At 48.6% G+C, this 18,729-nt stretch overlaps 2 protein-coding genes across 2 annotated transcripts; one reads left to right on the top strand and one right to left on the bottom strand.

The window, feature by feature from the left end:
• Window positions 1-637: 637 nt before the first annotated feature.
• Window positions 638-10,588, top strand: best1 (bestrophin 1). Its single transcript, XM_029255956.1, has 9 exons — window positions 638-789; window positions 2,710-2,804; window positions 4,251-4,484; window positions 6,519-6,673; window positions 6,843-6,920; window positions 7,214-7,366; window positions 7,752-7,832; window positions 8,522-8,673; window positions 8,773-10,588. The coding sequence occupies exons 1-9, from the start codon at window positions 638-640 to the stop codon at window positions 9,884-9,886; spliced, it is 2,214 nt and encodes a 737-aa protein (XP_029111789.1). The 3' UTR covers window positions 9,887-10,588.
• A 4,268-nt stretch (window positions 10,589-14,856) lies between these two features.
• Window positions 14,857-17,951, bottom strand: fth1a (ferritin, heavy polypeptide 1a). The gene is made up of 5 exons (XM_018763899.1): window positions 17,664-17,951; window positions 16,313-16,416; window positions 15,870-16,016; window positions 15,441-15,566; window positions 14,857-15,232 (listed from the first exon to the last, which is right to left on the bottom strand). The coding sequence occupies exons 2-5, from the start codon at window positions 16,412-16,414 to the stop codon at window positions 15,074-15,076; spliced, it is 534 nt and encodes a 177-aa protein (XP_018619415.1). The 5' UTR covers window positions 16,415-16,416; window positions 17,664-17,951; the 3' UTR covers window positions 14,857-15,073.
• Between the last annotated feature and the right edge of the window lie 778 nt (window positions 17,952-18,729).

The following is an 18,729-nucleotide window of genomic DNA, read 5'->3' as shown; positions in this document are numbered from 1 at the left end:
TGTTTTTGTAAGAAATGGAAACGTGTGTGTGTGTGTGTGTGTGTGTGATTTGTTCAGATTTGCTCAGATTAACAGGGACCCTCGCCTTACAATGCCGCTTTGTTGCTTAAACAGATTAACACATCAAGTGACTGGCACTGTGGGCGTCCGTCACTCTCCTGGCCCCCCTTTCCCCCACTCCTTCCAGAACTCTCCAGCTCCACTCGTTCCCCGTGTCTCTGCACCTCCACAAGGAACACACACCGAGCACACACTCCACAAGGCGCAGTGAGTACCATTTCACTTCAGCTATTCCGTTTCGCACGAGCCAGAGCCCAGAGAGATGTCCCACACATGGCTTCCCTCCCCCGTCGTGCGTCTCTCCCCTTCTATATTATTGTCTCCATCGATACACCAGAAAGTGTGTCATTCAATATGTGTGTCACTCAGAAAGCTCTGCGGCGAGCCGGCCTGCCAGTCAATGTGTGTGCGCAGGGCGTCCCGCCGCCGAGCGTGTGTCTCCCGGGGGGGTGTAGCGGCGAGGCCCGGCGTGGACCAGCGCGTGTCATCTCTTGTGTCTCTCCCCTGGACTTTTGCATCAGCCAGTGTCCACCTTCCGTCCTCCGTACCGAGTCCACCTGGCCACCAGGGGGCAGAGATGACAGTGACCTACTCGCGCAGGGTGGCGGACGCCCGCCTGGGCACCTTCTTCCAGCTGCTGCTCCGCTGGAGGGGCAGCATCTACAAGCTCCTGTACAGGGAGCTGCTCATCTTCACCGGGCTCTACGTGTCACTGAGCATCATCTACAGGTGAGCGTCCGCGCGCGCGCACACACACACACACACACACACACACACACACACACACACAGTGCGGGGGGTGCAGGGTCAGGCCCTCGGAGAGCGCAGCTGGGGCCCGGAACCTTTCAGTATTGCATGGGGTAAAAAACATGGTAATGTAAAGAATACTTGTAACAATGTTTTTCTACTTTCTATAGTGCATGACAGTACAGTTTTATTTACCTTTTGCTTTATTCACTCTGGCTCAGCTAGATTGTACATTGTACCGTAATATTACCATAGTAGGCCTTTGGATGAGGTGAAGCCAGGGCCGAATGTCCCCGTTGGCCCCACGTCTCGTAGCCTCTGTTGGGGGAGGGGGGTGCAGCAATTAGTTATATTTCTTTCGACTGAATTTATAAATTATGACAGTGATAAATGGAATCTAAGATAAGGTTAAAAAAAATTAAGATAAGGTAAAAAAAAAAGTTTAGTACTTCTTTTCCAGGGTTTGTCTTTGTAGCTTTTCTATTATTTTCTTAAAACACTTTTAAATTCATAAGGTTTTAAAGTCCCAAGTGTTTTTTTTCTTAACGTGGTTCTTCCCAGTTTCTGTTTTTAACCTGTGAAGCACTTTCTGTATTTAGAAAGTGAGTTGCTGTGATTGTTGTACAGATGAGGGATTCATCTGTCGGATGTGAGACCCGAGAAACGTTTTTAACGGTGGTATGAGGCGGATGTGTGTCGTCAGTCAAAGTGTTTTTTTATTTCCGCTGTCTTTTAACTTTATTGAATTTAACCTTCCGCCGAAGCGCCAGACTATCGATCCAAACTCTCTATCTAAAGAACTCACTGGTGTCTCATAGTGACTGGAGGCTGCCGCTGGATGTGGATTTGAGTCCCGCTCTGCCCGTGTGGTGTTTGCATGTTCTCCCTGTGTTTTGTGGGGGTTTCCCCCGGGTGCTCTGGTTTCCTCCCACAGTCCAAAGACATATTTTTCAGGTGAACTGGTGACTCTACATTTCCTGTAGTGTGTGTGTGTGTATGAGAGTGTGTAACACTGCTCTGCAACTGACTGTAGGGAGCTGAGTGCCATGTATCTAACACCTTAGATAAATACTAGTTAAAAACACTGACTGGCACTTTTAGCTAAAGTGTCTCTTCAGTGAATAACTGTAAACGGTTACATAACTGTGCAGTATTGTATTGCTGGGAAAATACTTTTTAAAAAATCATCTACCTTAAGCAGAGCGTTAAGGTGATGGGGGCAGCTGGTAGAATAATGGCTAGAGCTGCTGCCTTTGCACTCAAAGGTTACAGGTTTGAATCCCACCTCCCATGATAGGACTATTGAACAAGGCACTTACGTTTATTTCTTTAGCAGACACTTTCCTCCGAAACAACTTCCAATGAACTCTGTGTACTGTTATGAGCCCACACACCTTATTCACCGCGGTGACTTACTCTGCTAGATACACTACTTGCACTGGGTCACTCATCCATGCATCAGTGGATCACACACACTCTCTCTGTCACTCACACACTATGGGGAAACCTGGACAGCATGTCTTTGGACTGTGGGAGGAAACCAGAGCACCCAGAGGAAACTCACACAGACATGGGGAGAGCATGCAAACTCCACACAGACTGAGTGGGGAATCGAAGCCATGTCCTCTCACACTACCCAGGCACTGTGAGACAGCAGCGCTACTCACTGTGCCACCATATTGACCCTAAATTGCTCCCGTAAAAATCACCTGGATAATTATTTACCCTGGATAAATGGGTAAATAACTGTAAGCTCCTTTGGAGGAAAGCATCAGTTAAATGAATAAATGTAAATGGAAGATCTCGGGGGGGAGGGCCTTGCTCTCTGTGCCCGGGGGGGTCGATGTTCTGTGGCAGTTAGGGCTCTGCTGAGGACACGGTTGACCGGGTCGTTCATTCCAGGTTCCTGCTGAGCGACACACAGAAGAGGCTCTTTGAGAAACTCGCCATCTACTGCAACCGCTACGCAGAGCTCATCCCCGTCTCCTTCGTGCTCGGTGAGCTCTGTCTGCTTCCCACACACACTCACACACACACTCGTCAAAGTGTTGTATGAGGAAATAAGTCAGTGAGTCACTCTCTTGCATCCATTCCCTTGATTTTCCATTTGTGCTTCCACTTTTACATTATTATTATTATTATTATTATTATTATTATTATTATTATTCATTTAGCATCTGATTCTCTGCAAAGTGACCCACATCTCAGAGAGCGAAACCAAGTGTATTACATCAACAGGAGGAGAGATTCGGATGCAGACATGTGATTCTAGAAGTACAGTTAATTTGTCACATACCATGGTATAAACCAGTAGGTGTTATAAGATTGTTATCTGTTTTTTATTATTAAATAGATAAAATAGTACAATATTACAGTCATATATTGGCCATGTAGGAGATGAGGAGAGAAGTGAGTCCAAGATGTGAGTTTTGAGACCTTTCTTAAACGTAGAAAGGGATTCAGCAGTTCCGAGTGAGAAACTTGCAGAGCTGCTTGAAAGTATGGTAACCCCTCGTGTCCCTTAGTTTTACCATGAAATCGTTATTTAATGAGAATCAGTGTTTCTCATGTGACATAATACATGTGTAATGACCAATATGGTCCATATGTTGCTTTAGAAACACACAAATAGTGCAGGTGTAAAAATAAGTGAAGCCCAAGTTACACTGGTTAAAGCAAGTAGGTAAGTAGGATCAGGGGTGTAAATCACAGCCATTTACTCGTATTCTAAGTTTATTTTAGAATTTAGATTGTATTAGTTTATTTTTATTTTTTATGCAGAGGTAATGGAGGGCACCATAACGCAGTGGGTTGGACCGGGTCCTGCTCTCCAGTGGGTCTGGGGTTCGAGTCCCGCTTAGGGTGCCTTGCGACAGAGTGGTGTCCCCTCCTGGGTGTGTCCCATCCCCCTGCAGCCTTACATCCTGTGTTGCCAGGTCAGGCTCTGGCTCCCCGCGACCCTGTATGGGACAAGCAGTTTCAGATGGTGTGTGTGTGCAAAGGTGATGACCATCCCTTCAGGGTTCGCATACTTTCAAGCACCACTGTATATGACATTATATGCAGGGAAACCTTTCTGAATATTATTATTGCTGAAATTCTGCTTTCAGCCACATGGGGAAACTGTAACACTTTTTCTCGCTCTGCTGATGGTGAACTGTTGTACGTAATACAGGAGTTTCACTTCTGCTTTCATTGGACTCTCCCCATTCAACTGTAGCAGCGGAAGATCCTGGTGTTTGGGAGTCTCAGGCTCACCCCCCCCCAGAGCCCCCCATGAGTTGAGGCGCAGGCGGCAACATATGTGGTTGTCCCTGTAGTCGGTGTGGTCGGTGGTCTGGTCATGCGTGGCTTCAGGCGTTCGGATCGTCCCTGCAGTGTGTCCAGTGGCGCTGCGCTCCGGTGTCCCAACGTCTTTCCCGCTTCCGCCCTCTCTGCCCCAGGATTCTACGTGACGCTCGTGGTGTCCCGCTGGTGGGGGCAGTTTGAGAGCGTGCCCTGGCCGGATCGCCTGGGGGCGCTGGTGGGGGGTCACGTGCGGGGAGCAGATGAGACGTCCCGGCTCATCCGACGATCGCTGATGCGCTACGCCAACCTCTCGGGGGTGCTCATCTACCGCTCCGTCAGCACTGCCGTCTACAAGCGCTTTCCCACCATGGAGCACCTGGTGCAGGCAGGTAGGGCTCTGCTGCTGCGACACTGTGTCTCAACGGGGGGGGTTCAGCAGGGGGGAGGTCTATGGTAGCTGAGTGCAGCAGGAACCAAGGTAAGGTACGCACCACTAAGCACTCATCAGTGTAACACCAGTCAGTGTTGCTTATGACAGCGCTTACTACATGTTATAACACCACCCAGTGTAGTTTACCACAGCACTCGCACACACACACACACACACATCCACAACCCCTTCTCCCGAGCAGGGTCACGGCAAACCGGAGCATAACACAGGACGCAAGGCAGGAGGGGGAGGGGACGCACCCAGGATGGGACGCCAGTCCATCACAAGGCAGCCCAAACAGGGCTTGAACCCCAGACCCACCCGAGAACAGGACTCGGCCAAGCCCGCCGCGCCCCCCTTAATATAGCCCTGACCGCATATAATAACACCATCTAGTTTAATTTAGTACAATACTGACCTCTACTGTGTATAACACCAGCCAGTGTCGTATAGTACAACACTGGACTCCCACGGGTCAGTGCGACGTTGACCAGTTTTCCAGTGTAACTCTCACCAGCGCAGTGCAGCGCAGCTCTGTCCACTTGTGCTCGGTGTCGATTGACACGTCACGCACCGATGCGGCCGCACGAGAGCCCAACACGTACGGTCCGCTGCGGCACAATTGGTCCTCGCCGCTCACAGCGGGTTTGTCACGTAGCTGCACAGATTGTCCACCGCCGGGGGGAGGGAGGGGGGCTTTGCGCACAACACGACCGTGAATATTTTGCATTGAATCACGGCTCAGCGTGTTCCGGAGGAAGTGTGACGGCGGGTGTTTTCGCGATGCCTGTGTCTGTGGAGCAGCTCGGTGCCGAAGCCCTATTGATCCTAGAGGCTGACAGTGGGGCATCGACTGTCGTCTGTGACCTCTGTGCCCCCCGGGTCCAAGATGCAGCACGTCAGTGAACTGTGCATCCAGTTTTATTGTTAAAAGTAATAAAATTTCATTACACACAGACAATAAAGACAAAAAACCATTTAACAGAGTAATACAGTGTATAGCAGATACGGAGCTGCTTGAGAGCATGGCAACCCCTTGTGTCCCTTAGTTTTACCACGAAATGGGTATTTAATGAAAATCAGTGTTTCTCATGTGACATAATAGGTGTGTGATGATCAATTCCATATGTTGCTTTAGAAACACACAAGTAGTGCAGGTGTAAAAATAAGTGAAGCCAAATTTGCATTGATTAAATGTAGCAGGTAAGTAGAATCAGGGGTGTAAATCATGGTCATTTATTCATTTTAAACGTTTATTTTGAGATGATTTTAATATTTCATACAAGAATTATGACCATCCTTATAGGGTTCACATACTTTCAAGCAGCACCGTAGGTACAGCAGCGGTTAAACTATTTAGCGGTCACCTTGAATACAATCCGGTCCTGGTGACCTGGACCACTGGTACAGTCACTTTAATGACCACTCATTTTGATACACTAACCAATTTACATTTATTCACTTAGTTGACACTTTTCTTCAAAGCGCACGCGCACACACACACACCGGCTGAAGCCGCTTGTCCCAAGCCGGAGCCGAACCCAGCTGAAGGCTGGAGGGGGAGGGGACGCCAAGCCATCAAAGGCTACCCCAAGTGGGACTCGAACCCCAGACCCACCAGAGAGCAGGACCCACCCAAACCCGTCGCGCTCCCTCCTCTTCAAAGCAACTTATAATAATTTACCCATTTATACAGCTGGATAATTTTACTGCAACAACAACATGGTAAGTACCTTGCTCAAGGTTAGTACAGCTGGGATCTGAACCTGCAACCTTTCTGTCCAAAGGCAGCAGCTCTAACCGTGACACTTCCAGCTGCTCCTTTAATAAATACTATAAGCAGTGGTTCTTATTCTCATATAACTTGCACCACACTGGTCAGCACATGCATTTCTCACTCTTCTTCAGGCCCTATAATTACCCACAATGCCATGCACTGCAGCACCGGAGATCCAGCGTGTCGGCCACTTCGCACCCTGTCTCTTTTCCGCAGGCTTGATGACGGCAGAGGAACTGAGGCAGCTGGAGGCCCTGCCTTCCCCCCACAGCAAGTTCTGGGTGCCCTGCATGTGGTTCGTCAACCTGGCTCTGAGGGCTCGAACCGAGGGCCGAATCAACAACGACGTGTCGCTCACCGCAATACTCAACGTGGGTTCCTCCGTTCGCGTGCGAGAGAGCGAACGCATAAGGCGGATTACAGTCGTTGTGTGCGCGAGGCAGCGTGTGAGACACCGAGAGACAGACGGCGTGTGTGAGGGTGTGTAATTTTCTCCAGTCGGACACAGTAAACATCTCATCTGTGTCTCCCGCCCTCCAGGAGCTCAACACCCTACGTTCGCAATGTATGAAGCTCTACAGTTATGACTGGATCAGCCTGCCTTTGGTGTACACCCAGGTATTACCCTTCCCTGATCCGTGTAATCCCAGCTCCGTTGAGGCCATTCCTTCACGACCCCGTTTCCCCTCCCCCATTTCGAACCCGCTACCGCTCAGCATCGCCGGCCCTTTAAAATCATTCACGATCAGAAAAATCATTTCAGCTCCTTCACGAAGTAGAACTTGCGTAGATCGTGTGCCACTTTATATGTGCGTCTCACTCGGCATCTCGAGATGTTTTGCTCTAGACTAAGAACGGGTTTCCCGTGACGGCTGTTTCCGAGCTCAGCGATGATTATGGGTCTCTTGCAGGTGGTGACCGTGGCCGTCTACAGCTTCTTCCTCGCCTGCTTAATTGGCCGCCAGTTCCTGGATCCGGCGCAGGGCTACCCCGGGCACGACCTGGACCTCTACCTGCCCATCTTCACTCTGCTGCAGTTCTTCTTCTATGCTGGCTGGCTCAAGGTTAGCACGACCCGGCCCAGGGAAGACCTAAAGTAGCCAGCAGATGTTCACAGGTGCTTCACCGCGAGCGTCAGCAGGTGCTGTTGAACCGAGCAAGGAGAAAGAGCAGCGATCAGGTTGACGGCGCGGACATCGTGCTTTCAAAAGCGATCCGGTCCCGTGCTTTCGGGTATCTCCGTCGATGGAGGCCCTCGCGGTTTAGAGGGGACGTGCCGACACGCAGGAAGCGGGCGCACCTGGGACGAGTTTCGGACCCTTTTCTCCGTCGCTTCGGTTCTCCGTTCCCGTGCACCTGCTTTCATCTCTTCTTTTTTAAAATGTTTTCCTCTGTTTCCCTGAACGTTGGCTTCTCTGTGGTGGTTTCACTCCCGCGCTGTTCTTTCAGGTGGCGGAACAGCTGATTAACCCCTTCGGTGAGGACGATGATGACTTTGAGACCAACTGGCTGGTTGATCGCAATCTACAGGTTTACTCTTTTTTTTTTTTCCCGGTATCTTTTCCTTCCCTGAAAGTGCGGTTCCTCATCACGCTCTCTATCAGCTGTGTCATACCCATATAGTCCTTTTTCTCTGCCTTTATCTCATTTCCTGGCTCTTATCTGGCATTGAACCTATGGAGCCTCAGCTACGTTTGAGCAAACTTCATCTGAACAGAGTTCAAGCCCAATTAGCCAAGTTTTTTTCTCTCCCTTGACTTTGGGTTGGGAGTTTTCTCTTTTTTTTTGCATCCTTTTCTCTGTATCCACTAGGTGTACTTACAGCTTTAATAACTGCACGGATAGAATAATACGGTACGTAGTCAACTATCTCACATTTATTCATTTAGCAGATGCTTTTCTCCAAAGCGACGTACATCTCATAGAAAATACAACGTGTTCATTACATTAGCAGAAAGAGACGCTTAGATGCAGGGTTAGAACCTTGCTCAAGGCTTCTACAGCTAGAGGTGAGATTTGAACCTGTGTCTATTGGCAGTGGTTCTAACCATTATGCAACCAGCTGCCCTCTCGTGTTCCTTTATTTGTCTTATCCATTTGTTCAGCACTCAGTGTCACCATGTGAGAAGAGCGCTGTATAAAAATAAACTGAATTCAACCGAATATTAATACACATCTGGATGGTTAGTAAAAGTGAAAGCCAGACTTCTGCTCCTCAGGTGTCCTTGCTGTCAGTAGATGAGATGTATGACAGCGTGCCCCTCATGGAGAAGGACAAGTACTGGAATGAGTCGGAGCCTCAGCCGCCCTACACCGCAGCCAGTGCCGAACACCGCAAACCGTCTTTCATGGGCTCCGCGCTGGATATCAGGTACAGACAAACGCGTGGACGCGCCGGAACACACTAATACTGGAGCGCTGATTCGGATGAGCACCCGCTAATACGGCGCTGATCACCTGACCCCTGCAGCGTGCCAAAGGAGGAGATGGAGTTCCAGTCCAACCTGGAGCAGATCAAGGAGCACGAGGAGGCCAATCACTCGACCCCTCTGCTGGGGGGCCTCGGTCGGCTCCTGGGTGTTCACTCCCCGAGCTTTTCCCGCTCTTCCACCTCCTCGCGGGTGTCGCTCCTGCGCCGCCGTCCCGGGGCTCCGCTCGGCCGTTTCGCCCTCTACCTGCACCCCGAGGGACCGTCAACCCCCAGCCAGACCCGCCAGGCACCACCCCACGAGCGGGACCTCGACTTCAGCTTCTCCTCCTTGCCGACCCACGAGCGACCCGGCTTTTACAGCTGCCCCCAGACGCCCATACACTGCGTGCCCCCCGCCGTGCCCCGGCCACGCCCCGCCCGCCGGCCCCAGGGCGATTGGGAACGCAGTTCGGGTTCGCTCACGCCCCACGTGCTGGGCTCCCAGCAGCTGCCTCCAGACACGCCCAGCCGCATTCCTCCACCGTCCTCGGCATTCTCCTGGTTCAGTGAGCAGGGGGAGACCCCCGTGGGCCCCGCTTTCTCCTTCCCGGACCCTGCTACTGAACCGAGCCCCCTTCCCCTCCTCCTCCCCAAGATCAGGCCCACGCATGGCCTGCTCTCCCGCCGCCCTCCACCCCCTCGCCTCTCCCTGGACCCGATTCCATCCTCTGACTGCCAGCCAGGAGCCCCTGCTGCTCAGGGGGAGCAGTTACTCTCACTAACTCCCCCATCGCACACGCCTGCCCCCAACGCCAGCACCAGCTCCAGCAGCATCAATACCACCAGCAATAATGTCAATAGCTCCTCCTCCAATGTCTGCGCCCACGGCAACTTCAGCGGTAGCGGCTGCGCCGGCGTCAGCGGCGTCGCCAACGGCAGCCTTGGCAGCGGCGTAAATCCGGTCTCCGCCTCCCCTCCCTGCGTTCAGCCGGCGAGCGGTCAGCAGGTGTCGCCCAACGATTCAGGGATCTCGTTGTCGGACGGAGACCTCCTGGGCGTGCTGGTGGCGAGCGGCGAAAGGGGGCGCGTCGCCGCAGCCCGAGAGCAGGACCAAAAAACAAGAGATGGACGGACCAACGCATGCGTCCCGAGTGATGTCCAGCACACCACTTAAGACGCAGGAAGACACCGGTTTGAAACCATACCGTAGTACTAAGTAAAGAAGAGTATCTAGCCCTTAGAGAGTAAGTAGAAGATCCTAATGCACCGTTGGTCGATCCCAGTGCCTTACAGGAGTGTGGAAATTAGGGACGGTGGTGTTCCTGTCCACAGTGACCAAGAGATTCTCCAGCCTCTGTCCGAACAAAGGAGGTCCACGCTGACCCGGCTGCAGTAAGCATCCACTGTAGAGCCACCCCACGTGTCCCACCCCATGGAGGCGATTTGAATGAGCCAGATTTATGGATTTGAGTAGTTGTTAAAAGGGTTTGTACCAGGAGTGGAGCGCATTGCGCGTTTCCTTTGTTGGCTGCGGTGCGAGAGCCGAGACCCATCCCCCCGAAGCGGAAACGGATCTTTGAGCAAATTTACACGCCGCGTTCGCTCATCGTTGGTTTTATTAATAGAAGAAGGTGCTTCTGCTCGCCAGCAGAATGAACAGGTGCTGAAAGGAGAGGAAGGGGAACCGTTGCACCAAGCTCGCCGAAATTCACCCACACGAGTGTTCAAACACTTAAGCACCAGTTAAATACGTCTAAATAGAAGTGACCTTTTACTTACAGCAATGTCTTGTTTTAACCGCATTAATTTCCTTCATAACTTATACAGTGGTACTTGAAAGTATGTGAACCCTATAGAGGTGGTCATTATTCTTGTATAAAATGTTAACTTAATTGTGTAAATGTAAAATTTTAAAATAAACTTATAACATGGATAAATGACTATGATTTACACCCCTGATTCTACTTACCTTCTTGGTTTACCCAATGCAACTTGGGCTTCGCTTATTTTTACACCTGTACTACTTGTGTGTTTCTGCTACACACATGATTTCTTCTAGAGCAACATATGGAATTGATCATTACACACCTGTTATGTCACCTGAGAAACACTGATTCTCATTAAATAACCATTTTGTGGTAAAACTAAGGACACAAGGAGTTACCACACTTTCAAGCAGTACAGTACCTAGGCTGGTGTTTCTTAAAGGGCCGGTACAAAAAAAAATCACAAAAAAAACACTTTTGATGGACCCAAATACAAAGTTGTAAATCCTGAGGTCTTTCTCTAGAGTAGGCGGTAAATATCTCAAGTCTTTTTACACAGAGCTGTTGCTAATAAAAGATAGAAAGTGATGAGTTTGCAGTCGATGTGGTTTAACTGATAACGGGGTCAAGGGAATTCAGCGGAACTTTCCATCAACTTCAGCAACATGCAGTGGAGATCACTTTCACGTTCTTGTTCATGACAATATTTTAGTTGGATTGTCTGCTGTTACTATTGGGGACAGTTGGTAGTGTAGTGTAGTGTTTAGAGCTGGTGCCTTTGGCCCTAAAAGTTGCAGGTTTGATCCCCACCTCCAGCTGTAGTACTTCTGAGCAAGGTACCTATCCTAAAATTGCTTGAATAACATTACCCAGCTGTATAAATGAGTAACCTCAACATTATAAGTTCCTTTGGAGAAAAGTGTCAGTAAATAAATAAATCTGTTAGGGTTTTGCTTAATCATGCTTCAATCCAAACAGATTTTCTAACCAAGTTTATACAGCTCTGTGTTTTCAGAACTCAAGCTAAGTGTTCACATTTATTTATTTACCAGATACTTTTCTCCAAAGCAACTTCCAATGAACCCTACATAGTGTTATCAGCCCGCACACCTTGTTCACCAAGGTAACTTACACTGGGTCACTCATCCATACATCAGCAGAACACACTCCCTCTGTCACTCACACACCAATCTACATGGACAGCATGTCTTTGGACTGTGGGAGGAAACCAGAGCACCTAGAGAAAATCCATGCAGATACAGGGAGAACAAGCAAATCCCACCCACGCTGAGTGGGGCTCAAACCCATGTCCTCTCATGCCATGGAGGTGCTATGAAACAGTAGCACTACTTGTTGTGCCACTGTACCCAACTGTTCTTATTTGCAGGTATGTCAGCAGTAGCAGAGAATGGGACTTGAACCTTGAGCAGCCTTCAGCATACACACAGCCATGCCCTGAAACACAGCACACCTGGCACACACACACAAGTGCTGGCTGTCTGTTTTGATGACAAACACACTCCACAACTGGAGAGGCAAAACCTTCTTTTTGTACTAATAACCATAAATTGATGGCACAAAGTATACTTTACAAGCACCTGCAGCACCGAGGGCTAGTAGTGTAGTAGTTAGAGCTGCTCTCTTTAGACCCATAGGTTTGAATCCCTCCTTGAGCAATGTACTTACCCTAGATCACTGTGGTAAAACTACCCTACTGTAGGTTGCTTCTAAGAATAGTATCAGCTAAATATAATGTATTATTCATAATGAAGTTTTGTTTTTATCAGGCTCAAATTCTGAAGAAAAATAGATCTTTAATGGCAACCAGTTTCACTCTCTTCTTTGTCAACTGAAGTCTCATCATGGCTCTTCTTCCTTTGTGTCTTTGGGGAACAGAAAATAGACAATAAATATTCAAATCTTTTTATGGCTTCCTGAGAAGTAGGACAAAGCTTTTCTGCAACACAGATCAGATCATCCTGGAACCCAGATCACTGGGCTGTTTCTCTGTCTTTGTCAGTTTAATTCCAGTCGCTTCGTTCCGCCGGTTCTACTCAACCTCCCGAACTGAACGGAAAATGTTGACCATACAGAGCAAAGCAGGTAAACACCTTAAAGAACAGCAGAATTCAAGATAATACTGAGTGTACTAAGACCCTCACTCACTTGCATGCCCTGTGGGTCCCCACAACGGTTGAACAACTAATTCACATTTTACCCACAATTCTCAAGTATTTACAATATATGCATTTTCCCCCTTTAACATGAAACTCCCCAGTAATGTGGTCATTACAGTATCTCCTGGATATCAAGGACATCACTGGACCCTTGCTGGACCCCCTGCAGTTTGCTTATCGAGCAAACAGGTCTGTGGATGATGCAGTCAACATGGGACTGCACTACATTCTACAACATCTGGACAAACCAGGGACTTATGCGAGAATCCTGTTCGTGGACTTCAGCTCAGCCTTCAACACAGTCATCCCACACCTCCTCCTGTCCAAATTAACCCAACTCTCTGTGCCCGCCTCCATCTGTCGGTGGATCACCAACTTTCTGACAGACAGGCAGCAGATAGTGAGGCTGGGAAAATTCTCATCCAATACTCGCACGATCAGTACTGGCGCCCCCCAGGGATGTGTGCTCTCCCCACTGCTCTTCTCCCTGTACACCAACGACTGCACCACAAAAGACCCCTCTGTCAAACTCCTGAAGTTTGCAGACGACACCACACTCATCGGCCTCATCCGAAATGGCGACGAGTCTGCTTACAGACAGGAGGTCCAAGAGCTGGCTGTCTGGTGCAGTCATCACAACCTGGAGCTGAACACGCTCAAAACAGTGGAGATGATCGTAGACTTCAGGAGAAACACCTCAGCATTATCCCCACTCACCATCATGAACAGCACTGTGGCAACAGTGGAGTCATTCAGGTTCCTGGGCACCACCATCTCACAGGACCTGAAGTGGGAGCCCCACATAGACTCCATTGTGAAGAAGGCCCAGCAGAGGTTGTACTTCCTTTGCCAGCTGAGGAAGTTCAACCTGCCACAGGAGCTACTGATGCAATTCTACTCGGCAGTCATCGAGTCTGTCCTCTGCACCTCTATAACTGTCTGGTTCAGCTCAGCTACGAAATCAGACATCAGAAGATTACAGCAGATAGTTCGGACTGCTGGAAGAATCATCGGCACATCCCCCCCAGCTCTCCAAGAACTGCACTCGTCCAGAGTCAGTAAAAGGGCGAGCAAAATCATTCTAGACCCCTCACATCCAGACCACTTCCTCTTCGAACCCTTGCCATCTGGCCGGCGCTACAGAGCACTGAGTACCAGGACAGCCAGGCATAAGAAAAGTTTCTTTCCTCAGGCCATCTACCTCATGAACACCTAAATCTCTCCCCTAGAGAGTAAACCGTGCAATACATAATGCTGTTTATATTTATAACTATCACATATCTCTTACTCACACTCCCTTGCATTTGTATCTAGTGACTATTTTTGTATATTGGGTACTTTATATTTTTAAATATTTTTTATCCCTTGCTCACATACTCTATCTTCTCACCTGTCTTGTCACTGTCATTCTGTCTGTGCTGTGGTAGTTCCTGTCACCAAGACAAATTCCTTGTATGTGCGAACATACTTGGCAATAAAGCTCATTCTGATTCTGATCTCCAAAAAGTCAGCTTAGAGGTCTGGGGAAGATTGTTTTACTCCATGTTCATGCCTTTTTTGGGAATCTTCTGCTGCATATTTTTTGTATTTTACACATTTTGTAAAATATGGCTCTCTTTGTTCTACTCTAATTGAAGATGAAGCACTGTCTCTTTGAAGGTGTGGTTAGCTGACACCAACCTTCTTCCAGAGAAATGGTCTTAAGGCAAAGTACCCACCCCTTTTGCTTGTCTAACAGCTGAAACAGTTTTTGTATGGTAGTTTTTTTTTCATATCAGTGTGGCATTTAATAGTAAATGCCAATCTGAGACTGGCCTTCCTACATGACAAAGTTTTGTAATACCTTTGTATTAAACAAATCATTGGCAGCCTGAGATGAAATATTAAATGCTTGAACAGTTAAGCAGAATAATGACAAACCTCATATAAACATGAGGTCTGTCTAGTCAGATCTGTGAGGACCATGTGGTGCTACAGGGTAATGTGTACAGATTTAAAAAAGGCTTTAAGAACTTAGGGGGGGGGAACAAGTATATTGTGTGAAGGTTATAGGAAATGGGATAAACTTATAGTGCTCATCTCCCTTTATTTCACACAAACAACCTTTTTAGTGAGAGAAAGGTTTTCCAAGATCCCCTCTAACACAGGACATATCGCTAAGAAGTTAAGGTTTGGCAGGGGACAGAGACACTTGAACAAAATTACTTAAACCAGAGTGTTTATTTAGTACTTGTAATCAGACATGCAGCAGCATATGCAAGTGAAACAGTGAAGAGAAGCAAGCAAACCGCACTGCTGACAACTATGGCTTGGATCAACTTTGGACGCATAGCAAGGAAACAATCAACTGCTGCTGCACAGACACCGAATCGGGGGTCAAGCAGATACACAAAGGCCGATATGCGCAGAGGAAGTGGCCTAGTCACTCTCCTTCCCCAGCGTGTGCTTGTCGAACAGGTACTCTGCCATGCCGTTCTGGGGGGCACCCATGCGGCGCAGGTTGGTAACCCAGTCGGCCAACTCTTTGATGGACTTCACCTGCTCGTCCAGGTAGTGCGTCTCAATGAAGTCACACATCTATAGAGACAGGGCACCAAAGAGCAAATCTCTAACAATACACCTTTGCTTTAGTCAAGTGTTGACAGTTGGATAAAACTTCACTAAATCGCCTATACTGCAGCAGCCACTTAAATCAAGGAAGGCCTCCCTAGTAGGAAGCCAGCTTTACAAGCCATCAGAATTTGCATGTGACAAATTTAGAAAAGGCACAATTGCCAACACTTACGTGGGGATCGTTGCGCTCGGAAGCCACCTTGTGCAGATCCAGCAAGGACTGGTTCACACTCTTCTCCAGCTGCAAGGCACACTCCAGTGCCTCAACACCACTGCCCCACTCATCTCTCTCTGGCTTCTGCAATGCCAAACAGATACTGATGGGTAGCCCACACAGCTTGGTGTCTACACCCACATAGCACTTCACTGTTCTGATCCTGTCATGGTGTGTTGCCCTTAAGAGATACTGCAAATGAAAGATAAGGACTCCAATTTTTCCTCTCCCTCCAAATCACCTTCTTATGCTCTCCTCCCTGTGCACTCCACCCCAGCTGGGCCCCATAAGTCAAACTCACTAACTGGGGCACTTTCACAGATATCAGGAAGTGCACATGTTGAGCCCACACAAGAGAGGTGTAGACACATGGAAAAAAAAGTGTACCCGGATGTCCTGAAGAAAGATGCGACCACCCCTCTTGTTTTGCAGGCTCATCAATTTCTCAGCATGCTCCCGTTCCTCATGGGACTGTTTGCGGAAGAACTTGGCAAAGTTGTGCAGGGCTTGGTCATCCCGATCAAAGTAGTATGACTGGGGAGAAGAAAAAAAAAAAAAAAACAGCAAAGTACAAGATTCAAGGTCACTACTTGAACATAAGACTCGGAAATACACAGCCCTCCCACCTGGTGAGCTTTTTTTTTTTAAGCTTCACAGATTGCCAATTTTACACAAACTTAAATTGGCAGCTTCATTAAGCATAACATGGTATAGAACACTCATTGCACTCAGATGAACTTTAGGTGATGGCTCTCAGGGAAGGATACCTCATCTACAGTCTCCCACCCCCCACAGTTCATCTTCTCTAAGGATCCTGGAATCATTCTTACCATGGACAGGTAGACATAGGACGCATACAACTCCAGGTTTATCTGGCGGTTGATGGCTGCCTCACAGTCCTGGTGGAAATTCTGTCTCACCTGGGAAGTCATTTCTGCATAAAGAGGGGGAGGGGTAGTACAGATCATTTTTCAGCAGCACTGAAAATAAGTTTCATACAGCCCAGACTTACTCATACCCTGGCAGAGCCATGGCTGGTTAAGTGGCCCAGCACATTGTCCTCTGACATCTATATGAGCCACAGCATGAGAAAGCATACCGTACTGGTGATCATGTTACCGCTGCATTACTGGCAGGGCTTTCAGGGTCACATGATACTCATCTGCAAAACCACTCCCTATTTAATAATGCAGAGGCTGTGTACAGTTACAGGAACACAATCTGCCATGACAAGATGACTCCAGCCATCTTATCAATAAACGGTCTTCAGCACATGTTCCAGAGCTGGCTGCACTATCGATTTGTACAGGTGCAAACAGTAGAATAAGAACAGTTTGTCCCGACATCAATTATGCTCCTGTTCCAACTACAAGGAAGGATCGATCTGCTCACAGGAACACTGATATCACTGAGGTTAGAGATGAAGCCAGATGGCCCGATGGGCCTCAACGGCTGCAGCCAAATTTAGAGAACCCGGGAGACATTGGAAAGCTTTGTAGGTAGCGTGCCAACACGGCTAGGGCGGTGAACCCAAGAGAGACGCCACAATGAAGATTAGATGGGGCCCATGTAGAGGTTGGACACCATAGGATTACAAAGAAACCTGGAGCAGTCACCTCTCTGCTTACAGCCTAAACCAGCTCACCCATACCGTTCAGAAGAACATCACCCCACCCTTTATCATGTATAAATTATTAACACCTCTACTAGTGTAGTGTATCTCTCCACATACAAAAGCTTTTTAAAAAGGAGGGGGAGAACTTGAAAGAAACATAACTAGCTCCTGTGGCCGTACAATTCCGAAAGAAATACTTTTAGAATCTCATTAAAAGAGCATTGCGGGATGGAGAAGCTGCTCCTTCGAGCCGAGCGTCTTGACGGACATCGCAGAGACTCGAGAAGGTCGTTCCTCCACCGTCTTACCGCTCGATTAGCTCGAGATCCTTCAGCACGGAGCACAAGTGCGGACGCCAGAATGCCGCCGACTGGGTCGCGCGCAGGACGGCGGGAAACACGAGAACTAAACAAAGGCGGCGCGCGCGTGGTGGAGACGATTAGGAGGCGGCTGTAATGAGCGGGAATTGGGGTCAGACGCCCTATAAGAGCCATAATTTCTAGTCACGCATAAAAAGGTGAAGCTAAAAATAAGTTTTTTGTTTTAACTTATTATAAAATACCTACCGGCGGCTGGTTGATGCCCTCGGACGATCGGAACACAATTCGCAAGATGGAGGCTCTCAGTCTCTCGAACTACGTCGTCGATGGACTCGCGGAAGATGACCGAAAGCAGTAGCTACACAACTTAATTTTAGCGGAATGTCACTTAGCGACGAAGCACGCAAAATTAAGAAAATGGAGAAAAGGTCCGAAGAGGTGAAAGACGATAGTTCGGTTGCCGTTCAAGCACTGTTGAAGCAGGTAACCTTCACTATGTCCCGCGAATGTGGAATCCTACAAGGTGAGCGATAAACCTGCAGTATAAATACAACTGCGAGTAACACACGGCAGGAGGCGGGGGTTTTTCTTCAGCCAATCGCGGCACGGAACAACCAGAAATGGGGGCGGGATATTTCTCCTCAGCCAATCATTGGACAAGACAAATAGAAATGCAGCGGAATATTGTCCTTTAGCCAATAGTCGCTCAGTGAATATGTCGTCCTTAGTTAATCTCTAAACTGACTTTCGTAACGTTAACGCAGTTGTCAGTCAGTGGGTTGTCATAGGAATTTTCTATTTTATAACAAGTTGGTATTTTTATTGTAACGATTTGGTGAATTCGAAGGATTCATCGACTGAGCCCAATAACTGAGTTAAGAAAGCGTTAACGTCTTGTTCTGCGACCGTGGTGCGACACTTGGGCTTTTGGCCTGTATTGAACGCGAATGCACGTGTGTTGATAGTGACGACAACACTGATGTGTCCAGAGGAAGTGACGTCATTATTTGACCATTGCTTAACAAAGTCGCACCCGTGTCTGCAAGTCACTGCTGAAATCATATTTCCCTGCTGTTTTTCCCCCGGGGGGCGCGATGGTATAGTGGGCTTGACCGGGTCCTGCCCTGCGTGGGTCTGGTGTTCGAGTCATGCTTGGGGTGCCTTGTGATGGACTGACGTCCTGTCCTGGGTGTGTCCCCTCCCCCTCCAGCCTTACGCTCTGTGTTGCTGGGTTAGGCTCCGGCTCCCTGTGTGGGACAAGCGGTTTCCGATGATGTGTGTGTTTTTCCCCCACAGCGACCTAATATGCTAG

This window comes from Scleropages formosus, chromosome 11 (assembly GCF_900964775.1).
Source record: "Scleropages formosus chromosome 11, fSclFor1.1, whole genome shotgun sequence".
Lineage (NCBI taxonomy): Eukaryota > Metazoa > Chordata > Actinopteri > Osteoglossiformes > Osteoglossidae > Scleropages > Scleropages formosus.
Note: the sequence above shows the minus strand (reverse complement) of the source record. Positions and strands in the feature narration are given on the sequence as shown.

Excerpts from the sequence above, each read along its gene's own strand:
- best1 (XM_029255956.1), top strand. The coding sequence starts at position 638 with ATGACAGTGACCTACTCGCGCAGGGTGGCGGACGCCCGCCTGGGCACC. Across the intron at positions 2,805-4,250 it reads CCCCGTCTCCTTCGTGCTCG|GATTCTACGTGACGCTCGTG; the intron begins GTGAGCTCTGTC and ends TCTCTGCCCCAG. Across the intron at positions 4,485-6,518 it reads GGAGCACCTGGTGCAGGCAG|GCTTGATGACGGCAGAGGAA; the intron begins GTAGGGCTCTGC and ends TCTTTTCCGCAG.
- fth1a (XM_018763899.1), bottom strand. The coding sequence starts at position 16,414 with ATGACTTCCCAGGTGAGACAGAATTTCCACCAGGACTGTGAGGCAGCC. Across the intron at positions 16,017-16,312 it reads CCTATGTCTACCTGTCCATG|TCATACTACTTTGATCGGGA; the intron begins GTAAGAATGATT and ends TCTTCTCCCCAG. Across the intron at positions 15,567-15,869 it reads TCTTTCTTCAGGACATCCGG|AAGCCAGAGAGAGATGAGTG; the intron begins GTACACTTTTTT and ends TTGGCATTGCAG.